General features: G+C 39.9%; 1 protein-coding gene across 2 annotated transcripts in view; it reads right to left on the bottom strand.

Moving 5' to 3' along the window:
* The window catches only part of CPQ (carboxypeptidase Q), a 175968-nt gene that overhangs the window by 75001 nt on the left and 82401 nt on the right, over nt 1-18566 (bottom strand). For both annotated transcript variants that reach the window (XM_082752480.1, XM_082752481.1), the window contains 2 exons: nt 16518-16629; nt 84-175 (listed from right to left, as the gene is read on the bottom strand). In XM_082752480.1, coding sequence (XP_082608606.1) covers nt 84-175; nt 16518-16629 — 204 coding nt within the window. The remainder of the gene's footprint in view (nt 1-83; nt 176-16517; nt 16630-18566) is intronic.

Genomic DNA, 18566 nt, shown 5'->3' with positions numbered 1-18566 from the left:
AACATTCTGACAAAAATAATGAGTAGATCATGAAAATATAGAAAAATGTGCTGTCAAGGAAATCATCTGAAGACACTACTTACCTTGTGCAACTGGTAGTATTGCTCAGCACCTACTCCTCCTTGTTCTTCTCCTGTCCATAGCACCATGCGTAGAGTTCTTTTTGGACGAAGTCCTAAAATATAATTTTAAATGTTTTTAGTACTAAGTATTTGCTTATTTGAGCATTTGTCTGCATTTGTCACCATTTTCCAATTGCAGAAAAGCCTGTTTCCATTTAGTCATGTCTAACTTCAACGAATGCAACCTACTTCTACTGTTGGTTTTGTTGTCTACAGTATTTGGGTTTGTTTTTGGAAAGGGCTGGGGTGCAAGGAGAGAGACCATGAGAGAAAGGGGCAGTTTGTTGTTGTGCTGCTACCAGGCCTCTGATGCAGCAGCAGAGGAAGAGCAAATCTGGGGGACACAACGTAGGTGACCACAAAACATAACATAAAATAACTACCTTGGTAGGTTTCTGATACATATGCTGCCATCCTAATGGTCTGCAGTAAATAATATGTGCATACTTTCAGCAGATCCAAATGCAGTTTTCATGAGAATTATTATTTTTCTTGTCATGCTTAATTTATTACAATTAATTGGAAATGAACTACTCGATTTTTATGAGAAATGCTTCCCCCTTCCAGGAACTGAGAGGCACTAGAGTATTATTATTTTTTTTAATCAGACCAATGAAAAGAGACAATCTGTACTCTGGAATCTGAAATACAACTGCCTGCTGAATGTATGCAAAGCTTTTTAAAACATAGCAAACACAAGGCCACTGTGTATTTTGTTACAATAGCTCAGTAAGAAAGATAAGTTCTCAGATACATTTTGAAACTGTGTCTGCTATGGCAAAAGCAAACAGATAGATGTTGCTGCCCTTTATTTATTTGATTGATTGTACTCATAAACAAATACATCTGAGACATCAAATCTGAGAGCACTGAAGAGCAAGCAGAGCACGAATAAACAGTGCTTTCTGTACAGTGTAAAGCTAATTATGTTTCAGCAAAAATAACCTCCTCAAAACTATTAGAAAGAAAATAAGCCAGATAGGAGAATATAGCAAACACTAAAGCATAAATGACCCCACACACTTCTGTGCTGAGGAGAAATAATATCAGTATCACTGTCAAAACTGAATTAATTTCCTAGCTAAAATGGATGAAGTCTACAAATAGGCCTGACCTTCATTAATTTTTTCCCTCAACCCAAAGAAAATCAACCCAAAGAAAATCAACCAAAGGTTTCCTTCTAGAAATCACATTAGCAATCCTAATAACTGAAGACAGAGTGTAGAAGTTATATTCAGAATCTGAAAAACAAACAACACCTTGGCTTGTCCATTATTTCATAATGAAAGAAGCAAAAAGCATAGAATCAAGGGATTAAAAAGTGTATTTTCTAAATGTTGACCTGCTGTCTGTAAACAGACAGGTCATCAGCTCTCTTTACTTTAAAAACAGTTCTCCCCCTTCTCCCCCCCACCCCTCCATCCCAGTGGATTTCCTGCTTTTCTCCTAAATCATTACAGCATAGGATTAGCCTTCTTCGCATTTCAAATCAGCCAGATGGCCAATGAGAGAAAATGAAGATACTAAAATAGTAATCATGTTGACGTGAGGAAGATTTTAGGCACAAAATAACCACAGATGTGTCAATGGCTCCATTACAAGAGGTAATTTAATAACTGCTATTTGCAGCTTTAGCAGTGAGCACAGGTGCCAGCAAAAGGCTGTTTGTCCTAGCACAAAACACAAAGCACTGAAGCCCAGCCTCCAGCCCACCACACCAAGGCTACCTAAGGGCTTGGATAGGAGATGTTTGAGACAGGGGAGCAGCATCTTCTGCCTCCTTCCAGCCATGGGAGATGAAGTGCTGCTAGTCTGGAAATAAAGATGCTGCTGTCCAACAGGGAACTTGGATGTGCTCAGCCTGGTTGCTCTCTCTTGCTCTGCCAGAGCTTGGTAAGGTCTCAGCTCACTTAAATGGAAGAATTTTGAGGTCCAAATGGCCCCTTTGTAGCTGGTCATTGCATCTTTCCACTAAAATGGACGGGAGAGAAAGCCCTGCTGAGCTTTGCAATTTCTGTGAGCAGATTCACTTGCGTGTTCTACTGAAATTAAATACGAAATCTTTAAAAGAAGAAAAAAAAAGAAGTCATAAAGTCTAGAGGCATTTATTTTAAAAACAAAACGAAGTATACAGAGGAAAATCTAATTTCCTCATTATCTTGAAGTGATAAGAGTTTATCTACCTGTTATTAAAAACACAGCTGTTCTGAGCAAAGTACATCAAATAAATCCAATATTCACAAGTAAAATTGCCAAGAATATTCTGAATGCATGCCTTTATTAAAAATATGAACTACTATACTTAAGCTACAACTTTTTTTTTTTTTTTTTAATTAAAATTACCAATTTGGGTTTGTTTCACAAAATCCACTGGTTCCTAAGTTCCTAAGGAACAAAACAGTGCCACAAAATCTTGCAGATCACAGCCCGAATGCATACTGAAAAGACATGATAAAATAACAGTTGGGCTAGGAAACTGTGTTCTGTGATGAGTGTCTCATGTAGAGGGGCATGTAGCAAATTTTAAAATTAAGGAAAACTGTTTCAAAATAAAACAGTGCCTCCCTCTTTTGAAATATTATATATTCTAAAGCAGAAGACAGAAGATTTTTTTTCAACTTACCCAGAATATTTAAATACATAGATTGTTTTGGAAAAGTGCAGTAGGTTATAACTGTATTCACTGGTGCATCAGTGCAAGGAGCCTACTGTGCCCTTCCTGGGTCAATCAGATCTGAAATTAAGTAACTCAAGTGGAAGTTGCAGAGCTCAACAGCTACTCAAAAACACCCAAATCCTACAGCTTCCATCCTATTGCAGCATCCCAATAAAAAGAATAGCAGGGACTTTACAGGAGGATAAACTTCAAAAGGTGATAGTTGGTACTCAGATTATTCTTTCTAAACAAAAATAACTAAGACCAAAACCAAGGCATCTATAGATCTTCCTCAATCTGCAGAATAATTTACAAATTTACATATTTCCAATATTTAAAAAAAATGAGGCTTTTTTTTTTTTTTTTTTTTTTTTTTCCTCTACATTACCCTTAACTGAGAAACACAGTCATAGTATAGCACAAAGGTGCATTTTACTGATCAGCATCAGCACTGCTATGGCTTATCCCAAGTGAAAAATATACTGTGGTGCACCTGGGCTCCCAAGTTAAAGGATGAAATGAAAACATTTATCCCAGGCTACTTCTGCATTATACACCCTCAGTGCTGCAGTAGCTGCTTGCATGTTTTCACTGTCTCCAGGTGCTGTACTTCACGATTGCTTGACCACTTCAGCCATACTTTGATGCAGCTCTTATTGATTCGATATTCTGTTTCTTCTAAATTATGCTGAAGTGCTCAGACTTGCAGATGTCAGCAGCAAGCTTAGGTTAGCCAAAAAACGCAAACGCTTGAGAAAAAAATGGATTTGTAATTGTACTAGAAAAAAAGTATTAACTAAGAAGTCTAACGTCAACTGTCAGCTACAATAAAGTACTTTGCCAAAAGCCTTTCTTTCATACTTTACATAAGAGGTAATTACCAGCAAATGACATAGAAGTGTGTATATATGTGTGTGTACACATGTATGTACATAAATACATGTGTGTACACGTATATATATACACGTTTTACATTAATTTTAAATCTAAAATGGGTATTTTTGAGGCATGATAGTGTTGATTTAATCCACGTATGTTGGTACAACAGTGGATGATCTCCCTGTGATAAGGCACTTACCAGGACAGTATGCAAAACTTTAATTTTATATCCTGCACATCTTGCTCCTGCTTGATAGATTCCCACACAGCAAAATTGAAACGTATCATCTGGTATTAGCATATATAAATTATGATAATCTGTCACATATTATGTAAAAAATAAATAAATGTGCTCCACCCTCATGATAGCACATAAACCATGAGGGAGAACTTGAACTGTGTCTTTTTTAATCAAAATAAAGATCGGTATTGTAAATACTGAATTTCCTTTAGTAAATATTTTTCCACTTTATAAACACAAATTCTTACCAATGAGAAGGATTAAGTATGAAGACACAGTGTTTTCTAAGAAGACAGTGTATGATAGCTGATCAGACTTCTTCAAGAGAAGTCATCACATTGTTGTAATACCGATCATCTTTTGAAAATATAGAGAAACAAAGGATTTTTTTACTCTGCAAACCCAAGATACTGGTATCACCCACAAAACAAATCAAATACCCGTTCAGCTTACAAGAAGCGTATTAGCATGCTGCAAATGGATGTGCATTGTCCTAGAGTGCCTCAAACTCAGCACCGCCAGCGGGCTGAGGAAAGGGATTGTCCTGCTTTGCTCTGCGCTGGTGCAGTCTCATCTTGGGCACTGTGTGCAGTTTTGGGAGTCACAATATAAGGACATAAAACTACTAGGGAGTGGCCACAGAGGGCTACGAAGATGGTGAAGGGTCTACAGGGGAGATGTATCAGGAGCAGCTGGGGTCCCTTGGTGTGCTAGCCCCGAGCAGAGCAGGCTGAGGGGAGGCCTCATGGCGGCCTGCAGCTCCCTCACGAGGGGAGCGGAGGGGCAGGCGCTGAGCTCTGCTCTCTGGGGACAGCGACAGGACCCGAGGGAACGGCATGGAGCTGGGACAGGGGAGGGTCAGGCTGGGGGTTAGGGAAAGGGTCTGCACCCAGAGGGGAGCATGCTGGAGTTCAAGGAGTGTTCGGACAACGCTGTCAGACATAGCGTCTGATTTTTGGGGTGGTCCTGTGTGGAGCCAGGAGTTGTACTGGATGATCCTTGTGGGTCCTATATACTATGATTCTATGTGACTTAACAGGTAAAACATTTTAACTTGCATTTATACAGTATTCAGTGATAAAATATACATCATGTGCTGCCAGCAGGATATGGCTGTGCATAGGAAAGCAGGCTATGCCTGTATATGCATGCCTACACTATTTTTTGTTATTTTGAATTTCTAGAACCTATTCCTATTTATTTGATATATGAGCTGCATTTATTTCCCATCCCTAACGAGTTTTAGGACAATTTGTAATAAGTTGCATTACCTGAAGAGAGGAGAAGCTCCTCAGCAGTATAAGGATGGGACTGAAGCTCATCTGTATACAGTAAAAAGGAAAATGACTGCAACCCCCCCATGCCCTCTGGAACTATGAAAAACATTAGCTATTTTAGGGCTTTTCCAGTTTCACCCTCCTCAGACCACACATAAATGGCCTAACAAAGCCTTGAACTGAGCCGCAAAGTAGAACAAATTGCACTACCAGCTCGCTCCCTTGGTCTCATACTGCTTAAAATGCTGATATATTTACTTCAGGAGCTTCTGTGGAGAGGTACATACAGATATATCACCCAAAAAACTGTCCCACTGCTGTATTTAACATCACGAACTATGTATTTTTCTGCATTATTATTGCCTGAAACTCCTTTAAAAGGGTATATATACAAAAAGGACTAAGATACATGACACAATGAACACAGCCAGTCTGAGTTTCCCCCATGCTATGCTTCCTGCTTTCTCCATTCTCTCTCCTGCTATGTCTTCTTTGTTGCACAGTTAACATGGAAATTTCCCAAGCCTCTTGTGACTTTACTGGCAGCCTTCAGAAAAAAAAACAAAAACAAAAACAAAAACAAAAACAAACAAAAAAAAAAAAAAAAAAAAAAAAAAAGCAATTTCTGGTGCATATTTTAGGGTCAAATTAGCTGTATCAATACTCATTCTTAATTGCTCTGTTTTGGTTACAACACACTAGCAGTCCTTTTATGCATCATTAAAATCCTCTCCAATCTAGCAATGCTCTGTTAATTTTTTTTAATCTGGCCAAATATTCAGAGTCTTTTTCATTTTCTTTTAGATTTGATCTGCTGAAGCGTTTCAACCATTAACAGATTGGGAAACACGCAATTTTCTGAAATTTCCAGAATCTCAGCAAATGCTTTATTTGCTGGTTTAATTAAACTGCTGGGCTTCATGGCAAGTTACATATTTTAGTTCTCATTGCATTCTCATTACCCTGCCTATTTTATACACCACTGATACTTTTAGTTTTAATTTTCCTTATTCCGGTCTAGACCTCAAGTGAACTATCAAATAAGGTCACTTTCACCAAGCCATGATAACTTTCTAAGCTGGTTTTCTTTCTAATGGATTGTACACAGTTTTGGTGTTGCAGTCTTATTTTCCATCGTATTTCCATGGTAGGAGTCCACACTCACTTTGCAGTTTTGGCCTTTGTTATATATGTAGCCTAAGGTCCCAAAAAAATGAGAACGCACAAATAATAACATTTGCTACCCATTCCTATTGCTTGTCTGAGAGGTCTGATAGCATTTGAAAAAAAGAAAAAAAAAAAAAGACAGGAATATTTGAATATTCCTAAGTATTTTAGAGACAATTACCTAATTTCTGTATTCTCTGCAATGGGTAAGACCTGTTTTAGAGAAAACTCTCTTCATCTTCTCATCCTGTTTCTCTGGCTAATTTCAAAGACTATACGTAAAGCTATATTTTATAAAATGTAAGTGATAATGCAATTAATTTAGGATGTCCAGACTTTTCCTCTGAATATGAAGAAGTTTTCATTTTAAAACAGAAGGATTTGTGCTTTCGTTCTGTTATTAGAAAAAAATCTTCCATGATTAAGAGTGCTAATATCACTCTTTGTGCTGGAAAGTGTTTGTCTAGTTAGACATTACATTAAATAATTCTAGTTAGACATTTCATTTAAAAAGTTTTTTTTTTTTCTTCAATATTGAGTGAAAAATAATGATTTAACAGAGAAAATCTTACTGCTATCAGAGTTATAAGCTTTGAGAAGAAAAAGCTCACTTACAAAAAATGTTATTATTATGTAATCCATGATTATGATGTATTTGTGATTCTCTAGTGAGCATAAAGAAGGGCAACAGCTTTTTGCTCGAGAATCTGCCTTTGTATTCTCATTAAAAAAAAAAAAAGTATAATGTAATTTACTTGATTTTTCTTTGTTTTGTTACACAGGTAGTACAGGTAGTTTTGTTACACTGGTAGTACTGAAGACAAGGTGTTGGTTGGACGGGATGCTGGCAAGTGAAAAATCAACCGCCTTGAAGGTCTGCAGTAAAGAAATATGAGGTCTCCCAGGCCTTGGAGAAAGCCAGGCTGTCTGACGTGCATGGGTCAGCTGGAGAAGAGATGTGGAATCACAAGAAGAAAAAGACAGAAAATGGACAGGACACTGGAAAGTAGGAAATAAAACAAGCTAGACAGTGCCTGGAGGTAAGGGCCAGTAGCTCCACCTTAGGTAATGCCGGAGAAGGGCTCAGATGTTGTGCTCTGGGTAGGAGGAGGACACAACTGCCACAGTCACAGAATGGGAGAAGCTTTTTGGACAGGCCTCTTGAAAAGAGAGGAGTGGAAACTGCAAGGCTTGAGGTAAGCAGGATATGTGGCAGGATTCAGATCTAGGAAGCACTGGGTTTTACAGAGCTAGAGGAGCAGGCGAGCAGCATTAATTAAGTCTGGGATTAATCAAAGAATTATTTTTTTCTGTTTTTAGGAGAGTATAAGCTTATGACAGAATAGGAAAGGCAGATTTACAGAAGAATAAAGGTGGAGAATATGAGAAGTTTTAGGTAGATTTATTTTAAGAAAATGATGTAATATCCAAGAGGAAATGTTAAGGAAGGAGCTGTATATACAAGACTGGAGGGGAAAGCTGCAAATGATTTGCAAGTCTAGTAACTAAAAATAACACATATTAAGCCTTCTAACAGGGGAGATGGGGAGAAGAGGGTGCCACAGCCTGGAGCCCCACACATTGCGCTGCAATTGAGGCAGGTGGCAGAGCTCCTGCAGCAAGTGTTTGCCAAGTGCCTGCCTCAGAGCCACCAACCTGCATGGCTTATAAACAGTTTGGAAGAGGAGAAATGTGCTCTTCTGAACTTGGGGTTCCTGGGATTTTGAAACGAAGAACCAATTAGTGTAGTGTCATGAAGTCAATATAAGCCATGTCTACAAGAAAATATATAAAAAATCCACTATTTGCCTGTTTACCAGCAGAACAGGAAAGCAGAGCACTCTTCCATTCCCTGCTGCTGCCGCTGCCATTTCCTCCACATCCCATTAAAAAGAAGAGGACACTGTCCACCCCAAAAATGTACCTTATTCCTCTTTAGAAAAAAACTCCTTCCTGAAAGGTATCCAGAGATCTCATAAAATTCTTGTGGAGCTACAAAGGCAATGCAGGCCCCTCTCCCTCTCTGGTGTTACAAGCCGAAAACGTGTTTTGACCTTTTCTGTGTTGTGGCTCTACCTTCTGCTTCTGCTGTCCCTCTGTTTGTACTGGCAAAAGCCCAAATCTGCTACAGCATCTACACTGTCCTCAGAGCTGATGATTCAGAAACTGCACCAACCACACTTGTCTTAGCATATTGAAAATATAAACTTTAAAAATAAAACACAGAACAAAACAAGAAAACCTGACAGCAAGGACAAGATGACTCTGACTTCATCCAGAAAGGATTTCAGTATTGCACCATGCCAGCTGAGTTACAGATTTGGACAAAAAAAAAAAACAACACACAACAAACAAAACACAATAGCTTCTGTCACCTGGTTTTTAAGATTTTCATAGATAAATAAAGCACATTTTTTAACTTGAATTTCCTGGCTAAATGACAGCTTGCAGAGTAGCAGCAGTAAACAGGACATAGGGCAACATGGTTAAGGAGGGCTGTAAGCCTAAATTTACTACTCAGTTAACAACTTTATGTGTCTGCAGTCACCCTCCTGCTATGTCAGCTCAGTATGGAAATTGAAGATTTAAGTATTTGCCAAATATGCATTCAGCTGTTTGTTGAAATTAAAGCTTAAATGTAGTGGTAGTGTAATGGCATGCACATATTTCACATCAAGTACATTGAACAGATTTGCAAAACATGAAAGTCAGAATAAAACGTGCAACTTTGGGGAAGTGGAAAGAATGTAAGAACAAGGAGTTACTATCTGAGATATTTAATCAAAAAAAAAAAAAAAGGCCTACTATAAAAGCAGTCTTTTAATGATGTTTCACAACATATCTTCTAGACAGCAAACAACTACCCCAGAGCGACAGGAAATTCCAAAACATGTTCAACAGAAGTTTTATAAAGTAAGTTAAAATCGCAGTTATATGACTTCAATTAAACCAGCAGAAAGGAATGACTCCAATATTTTTTTTTAATAAAATATATCTTTACTCCTCATATATTAGCCAGTGAATTTAGAATCGAGAAGTATAACTTCATACAAAGACTGCAGAGAACTGAACAGAAATCTGTCTTACGGTTTTTGAGTCACATTAGTCATGGGTATAACTCAGAGGAGAGTTAGAAGTTCTGTTTAAAATAAGTTTTAAGGTGGAAAAAAGTGCCTAATCAACTCCTTATGAGTTACATAAAACATAATTCATGTCGCACCTTGAAATCCTTGCATGTGTTGTTTTAAAAACACTTTAGTTTTCTATGCCTTCACGCTAGGAAATAGAAATTTGGTTGTACCAGATCCATGCTTTCATCTACAGGGAAGTCAGCTCAGGAAACTCCCATTTCCTTCTAACACTGGCAAATAGAGGAAGAGGGGGAAGCATGCACAGAACCTATCACTATAAATTTCCCCCTTTCTTGAGTGCGTACAGGTCACGGTCTAGGAATGTAGGAAGGCCACGTAAAAGGTGTGATGGCTGGGATTAGACTTTGTCAGCAATAACCCTTCCTTCATCATGCTATAGCAGCAGTGGCATGGTGCACCCTGCCCTAGCCTGCAGAAGAGGAAAATGTGCCTGGTTCATCTATTTGACTCCTGGTATTTGCTGTCTCTGGCACTTCCCCATAGCAAATATTTTTTATATGGAAGAACCAGGATTCCCAGAAGCTCTCGGAGGCCCAGTCTTAGCAGGAGACTTCCTGGTCTCATGGGCCATGCAGACATGACGGGACGTGAGCTCAGTGCACAGGAGACAACACCAGAAGCAGGGAAAGGTTTACTCTGTGCCACAAACCATCATTATAGCTGTCTGAAATGCAGGTGCCTTTCAAGAAGTCTCTACCAGCTACTTCAACACGGGCAAGATCTTAGATAGTGATAACACACGTTTCTGTTCGGGTAGCTGAGGGGAAAGAGGGTACGTTTGTGACTTGGCAAATTCACAGCACAGTCAGTGGATTTCTTCAGAGGATGAACCAGGTAAAGACACGGACTGGGCAGCAGTGGGTGGGCATGTGCACATCTGGGCTTTGGAGAACAACACGAGCTGGCTAGCAAAGGAGTGTTGAGACCCAAACACAGCCATGTAAAGGCAGAAAGCACATTTCTGGATAAGGGGAGAGAGCCTCTGCATAAATGCTGCTGAAAGAAACTCCGAATGTGATCAAAAGACTGTTTGATTCCTCCCCTGTTAGCAGAGGTGAGACTGAAAATCAGCTAGACTGTAGTGTCAAGTAGCAGCTCCAATCAATGGAAAAAAAAAACAAACAAGCTGAAATTTGGCTCCAGCTGTTTCAATTAAAAACAGACACAACAGATACAATATCTGAAGTTTTTCAGAAGAAAGCAGTGAAATTCATCAATTAAAATCAACTGCATCTCTAACTCCAGTGGGCTCTCTACTGCATTTAAGGGGCATAAAATGTTATGCTTGGAAACCACCACATGATCTCCTGCTAAATGCTTTTCACCATTACTCTTGTTTTTCAGTTGCCCAAGCTTCCTTTTAAGGATAAAAGTCCCATGTTTCTAGAGCTGGAGGAGAAGGTGGCTTTGCCAGAGAGCTTCACCCACGTGTTCCCCAAGGAGGGCACCTGTGGCTTCGGGTGGGAATTGCCTACCTGGGCCAAGCGATGCAGGAACACAGGAGCAAAGATTAGGAACAAAGAGAAAGCAATGGCTAGAGCTCTGAAATCGCTGGATACATGCCACCTGCTTCCTGCTCAAAAATACCATCAGCAAGTATTAGTTCTGAGCAAGACCACCAAGGCAGCAGAAGGCTTGAAATGGTGGGAGAACAGAAATTCCTCCTTTACAGAAACAGGCAATCACCATCCAGAGTGGGACCGAGTGCCACAGGCTGTCAGTCCAACCTAGAGAGCTAAGTGAAGGTGCAATGTGGCATCAAGATAAGTCTTGGGGTAGTTTTATAGGAACTTTTTATGAATCAGCTGTTTAACTAGTCTTTCACCTCACCTGGAAAGGCAACTTCTTTTGTAAACCTCATGTGATGCAGGGACATGAAAACTTGTGTTTTAAATGACACCAGAGCTGTAATGACTCTACCATCAAAATGCTGAGGCAAATGGCATTGGCGATCTCCAAAGAAGCCTTTTTTGTACATGAAGTAACAAATGTAAAATTGGAGAATTACAAATCCAGCCTGAAAACAGGACAGGTTTGAGGTTTCAGGACTGTGATTAGTAACGGAGCTGTTCTGCAAAACGAGAAAACCCCAAGTTTCTTGTGTGCTGTCTCTCCTACAATTTCCAAATACCCTCACACCACATCACAGCTCGTGCAATACCCTATGGGTTACATCTGTTTAAAGACAGGAACCCCTCAGCTGCTTCTCCCCAAAATACCCCCAGTGCCTTCCCATTGTCTCTAAATTACCCCCCAAAATACTTGCACAACAATAGCAGCATTTGCTACTACCCCACAGAACTTGCAGACACAGGCAAAAGAAAAAAGACCTGGTGCTTACTCCAAAGCTACACGTGTGCTGATTAAACAGGCATTTGTCGTCATTCATAAAAGAATAAAAGTGGAGTTTCTTCCTGCCTTTTCCTCAGCTGGGACAGAAAGGCACTCATCCATCTCTCCTCAATCATTCATCTGCAAAGAACGTATCAGAACTTCATATTCTGAATATTTCTATGCCTCTATCAAATGTAGTTAGAATTGATCAAAAGGTTAAAAACTGAGGAGGGCTGGGGAAGGCGGCAGCTGACAGACACAGCTGCAGGCAAACTGCAGCACAGTTGCACAAGCTTACTGCCTTGCAAACCTTGTCTGCAGTACTGAAGGGCAATTTTTCAAGCATCAGAAGTCCTCAGATAATCGTAACAGCCACAGCCCCACTGATGGAAAGGGAGTTTTCCAGTTCAGACCAGCTAAGGCGCCTTGGTGCCTTTAAAGATGTCTCTATTCCCATAAAAAAAGAAGGAATAAAGAGCACCAACTGGCCGAAACTTTAATCTTTCTTCACATAAACAACTTCTGTGGAAATGCCTCCAGTTCTTTGTTTTTTTGAGCAAATTAACCACAAAGTAGCTTGCCAGTGTTCTTGCCAATCAGTGGCGTATATAAGCTTCAAGAATGCTAGGAAAAAAAAAGTGCATATTTTTCTTTCCCTTGTGCTTCGTTAAACTTCAACGTTAACTGGGAGAAAAGCCCCATTTGGATACCATCAGGCAGAACGGCCACTAGTTGGTGAATGTTTCTGAGTTTGGCTTCCAGCAAAGCAAGCAGTGGGCAGAGCATAGCGTGGCATGACAGCAAGCAGAAATTGATAAGAGTGCACTGTGTGAAATGCTTCTGTTCACTCAGGTCAGGAGATGCCTACAAGCTGTGCTGGTACCAACATGTGCACGGGCCAGTGCAGACATTTATCAGTACACTGTAGTAAGCTTTTTTTTTTTTTTTCTAGAGCGAAGCTACAAATACCCAGAACAGAAACGTGGGGTTCGGTTTCTGCATTGGGTGGCTGTGAAATAGCCACTTAGAGCACGATTTGCCTTGCTGAATTGTAATCCAGCTAATAGTAGGCATTTACCCTGAATTTGCTGCCTGTGTATTGTCTCTGGAAAAGGAGGAGAGACAAAGGCACCTCAAGAAGAAGCCCGTTCTTGTCATCTTGGTGCGGAAGATGCAGAACAACTCACCCCAGAAGATGCTTTTTCGTCTGACCCAAGGCTGACTCCTTTTGTCTCAAGAAGAAGCAACATTCACGTGAAATCAAAGAGTGAAATGGAAAAAAAAAAAAACAACAACAAATAAATCCTACCAAAAGGAATAGGTTCCATTTTTTTTTCCCTCAAAAAAGTTGAAGTGTTGAAGTCTCTGTGTGAAGCTACTTGAGACTGTGCTACTGTTGTGTGGTCTTACAGTGAACATCCAGCTAACTGTTACAGTGTCTGGAAATCCACAAAAACACCATTAAGAAAAAAAAAAAAAGATATGAACACAGCACAGAAGCTGTCAGCTCAATTAAAGTAAAATAAAAGCCAACACTGACGATTCAGAAAATATAAAGCTTAACGCATTCAGTACTTGATTTATTTAGAAATAAAAGTAAAAGCTGTTAAATATTTTAACCAGAGCAAGAAAATAAACTTCATCACTTAAAATGTAATTATTTAAACAATTTTAATGATTTTAAAATGAATTTCATGTATTTGGTCCTACGCCAACAGCTACTAAATGGTTTGGGGAGGGGTTATGTTGAAAGTACAGAATACTATTCAAACTACAATCCTTCTTCAAGTAATGCATGGAATTACCAAAATCCTAATTACCAGGCATAACTTGTGTCCACTTGCCATGCCCGAGGGTCACAGTGGTATCATGATGAAGTGCTATTAGATCACCTCTGAAAAAACTTGCTCAAATAGCATAGTGGTATCTTGCTTTTACGGAACCAAGGAGCTACAGCAGACATGGAAGCAGTCGTCCTCACTACACATAATGGAAGTTTTATTGTAAAATTTGTATTTCAGAATGTTCACTTCAGCTTTCAGGTCATGTATCCGTGTTTCTCAGATCAGTTATACAACACACAGACGCAGTTTTCATGGCTACACAATGCGCCATGACCTTAAGACTCCCAGTAAACAGCCAAAAATTTGACAAGTGCATCAGACAAGCCCGTTTAGTTGGCTTATTCCCGTGTATTTATGTCCACAGTTCCAGAGACAATGCTTGGAAGTGGTACACTCTGAAAATACAACTTATGGAATTGGTTTCAGATAAAGCTAATTAATTAACTTCTCACGCAATCTGCACATCAGTCACTTTGCTGTCATTTTTTGGGGTCGGATTTTATATGCACCGTAAGATATCAAATCTGCACTAACCAATCTACTATGGAAGATGAAAGGCGCTGTCCCACGTGGCTACCTACAGGTTAGCTTGGATGACCCAGATATTCTCTCCCTGTTGTACATTCCTGCAGAACACTGGTATAAGAAGAAGAGCTTAACACAACAGCTAACCAGAACAGAGGGCATCAGCAAAGGCTGAGACATTTCCCAGCTGAGAAAACAGCATTTCACCACACGTTGTACAGCAAACACACAAGTTACTACTAGAGGAAGCCAAATATTTGAACAAGCAGAAAGTGATGCATTTCATTCATGCCTGAAAGGAAAGCCAGTGAATAAGAATTATACGATGCCACCATGAATTTGCCCTTAAGACGCAAAACAGTTTGTTCTGAATTGAACAGAATCAGCAAATACAGACACAATTTTTGTTCCTGGAGGTGGAGGGAGCATAGGCAATTTTCCAAGAATCATAAAAAAAGATTTAAAAACACTAAAAGAAAGAGTAGGCATGGTTTCTTCTGTAGAAGAATCTTTTTTAGTTCACTTTTAAAGAACAAAAATTAAAACACATGCGTTTTGTTTTCAGTCACATACAGATATGCCAGTTATTCTGAGACTGGAAAAATGAGAGATAAGGGGCTCAAATAATGCAAAATAAAGTAACAGCAATACACAAAGATGTCTGATGTTCATCACTGCAGTATGAGTGGCTAATCTCATAACAGAGCTTGTCTACAAAGAGCTCTTCAAGAAACACAGATTGTTCAAGTGCACAAATCTTTCTGATTAGAAGCAGGAAAGGCTAGTTTCTTATTTAAACTCTGCCAGAGCCAAGAGCAGGAACAGCAGCTGATTTTATTTTTTAAAGGAATACTTAGAGCATTCCTACTGACCACAGGTTACAGTTCTGGAAAAAAGGAATGATGAGGAAAAATAGGTTCCATCTGATGAAAGCATCCACGGATATCAACGCAACAATCTCACAAGTCTGTTTTGATCTAGTTTTGAGGGGTGTAGTGACAAAAGCCCATATGGAAGTAAAAACAGCAAAAAAAAATACAGATCAAGGAGTAAGACTGGAATTTGCACTTCAGAGATCAGAAATCACATAGCATACTACGAACAGCAGGACACCAGACCGGATTTCGAGAGGCTAGGTGTAAGGAGAACACAGGCAGATGAACTGGATGTTTCGTTCATGACTAATTTAAATACAGTGCCAATTAGGTCAACATCTAGATGATCTCTGGCAGCAGTATCTGACTGTAGACCAGTCTGGGAGACGGTGGGAATGAATTGCATTCCCACAGCTGACCTTGGAGCCACTTTACGATGGCTGTGCCACACTCACCCTCCAGCCTGTGAGGAACTACATCATCACATTACTTGATGAGACAAAATATTTTGACAGGACACTGTGGTTAAGTTAAATTTGACAGAAGTATATCCCTGTAGTGATGAGACTCAGGTGTGAGCCTCCTCTGTCCTGGATTAACTTGCCAAGGAAATCAGCTGTAACAGCCCAAAAACAGAGTCCAAGAACACAGCAACATAAAAGAAGCATGAATGACCAGGAAATCAGCCCTAAAATACAAACCTAAGAGCCTATCATCTTGATGGTCTAGCTGTATCTATTAGCATTTGGTGGAACAAGTCTAGGCAAGATATAAATTTATTTAGGAAGAACATTCAAGGAGAAGGGACTCTTAAATATGATTTTCTGTTAAGTTTAGACTCAGTTTTGATGATTATCTTTACACATAGGTGAAAAAAAAAAAAGAAGACAAGAGCCAGCATCATGGTCTGGATCCAGTCACAGATGCATGTTCCTGAGAGAGATGTATATGAGAAATTATCAAGAGTGAGGCAAGAGTGTGTGAATTAAATTAACTGAGCAGCCACCGGAAAAGCAACTTGTAAGATAGGGAATGTGCTCAAAGACAGTTCTGCTTAAAAGGCAGAAAAAAAATATCAGGAGGCTGATATTCATGTGATTTCATGAAGCTTCATCATCTCTAATACGGAGGAACTCATTAAGAAAAATTAAAAGATTGACTTATTTCTACATTACCTACTTACTACATCTTACACTGAGCTTTCATTCTCTGATAATGGTGACCATGCAGGCTCAAAGCACTTCCTAGATCATTGATTGATGTGTTGCTTTTGGATGACCCCTATGATGAAAGAAGGGGTTTAACAGACAAACTTGCAAAATATTTATACTAAGTATGAATATTTGTTCTCGGAGGAATGGATAAAATAGAAAATCCAGTTTAGACAGCACACAAAATGTTCTGGAAGTGAAATGCATTAAAAATATTTTAAATTAAATATTTACCCAGATCCTTAATGAGTGATAATGCTTCCCATGATATAAATGCTCCACCACCGTCATCCATAGCTCCCTGCCCAACATCCCAGCTGTCCAGATGTCCACTGACCAAAACAATCTGGAAAAACAATTATGAGAAAATACATTTATATGAAAACAGTAAATCAGAAAAGTCAGTTCAGCATTTATGCATTTTAATGACTTTGTCATAAATTTCACTTTTTAGTTCAAAATGGGAGGAAAAAAACATTCACATGAAACTAAAACATTGTTCTCTAGTCACTGAACATAAATCTGAGATGGCCAAATGCATCCTACTGCCTCAAACCACTGCCTAAATCAAACTGGGTACACTGTGAGGAAATGTTAAATGAAGAGTTTTGTGTTGTACATTAACAAAGCCCGTACTTTCCAGGACTACCATATTGCAGAATGGGGAAAATTTCTTTCACATTCCAGCCATGAACTGTTTAAGCCCTTAAGTATGAAATTTGATTAGCTCTATTTCTGGGTGCATATGTAAGAAATACGAACGTAGACTGAAGCGTTCCCAGGCAGAGGTTGTTGCTTTATTATATATCTATGGCTCCTACCACGGAGGACCTCTAATTTATTACTGGATCCCCTATGTGCTACAACAATGACAAGGTATTTTATAGTTCCATTAGTCATAAGGCAATTTTAAATTAAAAACTACATGGTAGCAGGTCCCAGATGTTTTTTCTGTGAAGAGAGTTTTGTGGCTACAGAGGACGATAGCACTGTATGTGTCTCCAGAAACACTTTGAACTCTTTTTGAAATGTTGACAAGCAGAATCACACCAATACCAGAACTCACAGAATCATAGAACAAGAGAATGTCTTGAGTTGGAAGGGACAATGATCATCAAGTCCAACTCCTGGCTCCACATAAAACCAGCCACAATCAGACCACATGGCTGAGAGTGTTAACCACATGCTTCTTGAACTCCACCTGGTTTGGTGTCGTGACCACTGCCCTGGGGAGCCTGTCCCAGTGCCCGACCACCCTCTGGGTGCAGACCCTTTCCCTAACCCCCAGCCTGACCCTCCCCTGTCCCAGCTCCATGCCGTTCCCTTGGGTCCTGTCGCTGTCCCCAGAGAGCAGAGCTCAGCGCCTGCCCCTCCGCTCCCCTCGTGAGGGAGCTGCAGGCTGCCATGAGGCCTCCCCTCAGCCTGCTCTGCTCAGGGCTGAGCACACCGAGGGACCCCAGCTGCTCCTGATACACCTTTCCCTCTAGACCCTTCACCATCTCTGTAGACACTCTCTGATTGTAATGGGGAGGTCAAAGAGAGAAAAGAAATCTGAGCAGAGCAGGCACAGCATTAAGTGTTGATGAAATGATGCTACAGGACAGAAGCAAGCGCAGAATAACCTCTGTGATGTCCTAGGAGTCTTTGAAGAACAGGTACCAGCAAAGAGCACACGTGGGATGTAGAAGTGTCCATCCTATGACAATTCAGCACCGAGGAAAAACTGAAGGAAACCCTGGAGCACACACCTGTGTCCTGCCCAGAACTGACCGTACATGAAGGGATACTTCCAACTCCCTGGTCAGCTGATGTCAATCAGGTCTCAGAGTTTTGGCATGCAGAAGATGGTGAAAAACACTTGCTCCTCCTGCTACCTTCTGTTCCCCGAAGAATTAAGGGATGCCAATCTCCTGGCTTTTCATTCCAGCTTTCATTCATCACAGGACAACTACTCTAGCACAGATAATGAGAACAATTTTTCCTGTTATCAGCCCTGGAGGGTGAGAGTGTATGCTGCTAAGTGTGCAGCTAACATTGCAAGGAACTAACGACTTTCCTCCTCACATGAGAGATATCTTAGTAAGTTTTCAATGGTTATTAAAAATAACATACAAACAGATCGTGGACTGCAGCAAGACAAAAGTGTGCTCATCAAACCACAGCATTTTTTCATCCAACTAAATGCAATCTCAGGTAAAACAGCTAAAACTCCTCTTTGTATTTAACGAGAGCCTTGATAAATTACAGTCATATCTACTGTATTGCCATGGATCCAATCAGAAT

The sequence above is a fragment of the Aythya marila genome (assembly GCF_965140915.1).
Source record: "Aythya marila genome assembly, chromosome: 2".
Classification (NCBI taxonomy): Eukaryota; Metazoa; Chordata; class Aves; order Anseriformes; family Anatidae; genus Aythya; species Aythya marila.
This window is presented reverse-complemented; position numbering and strand designations above follow the sequence as displayed.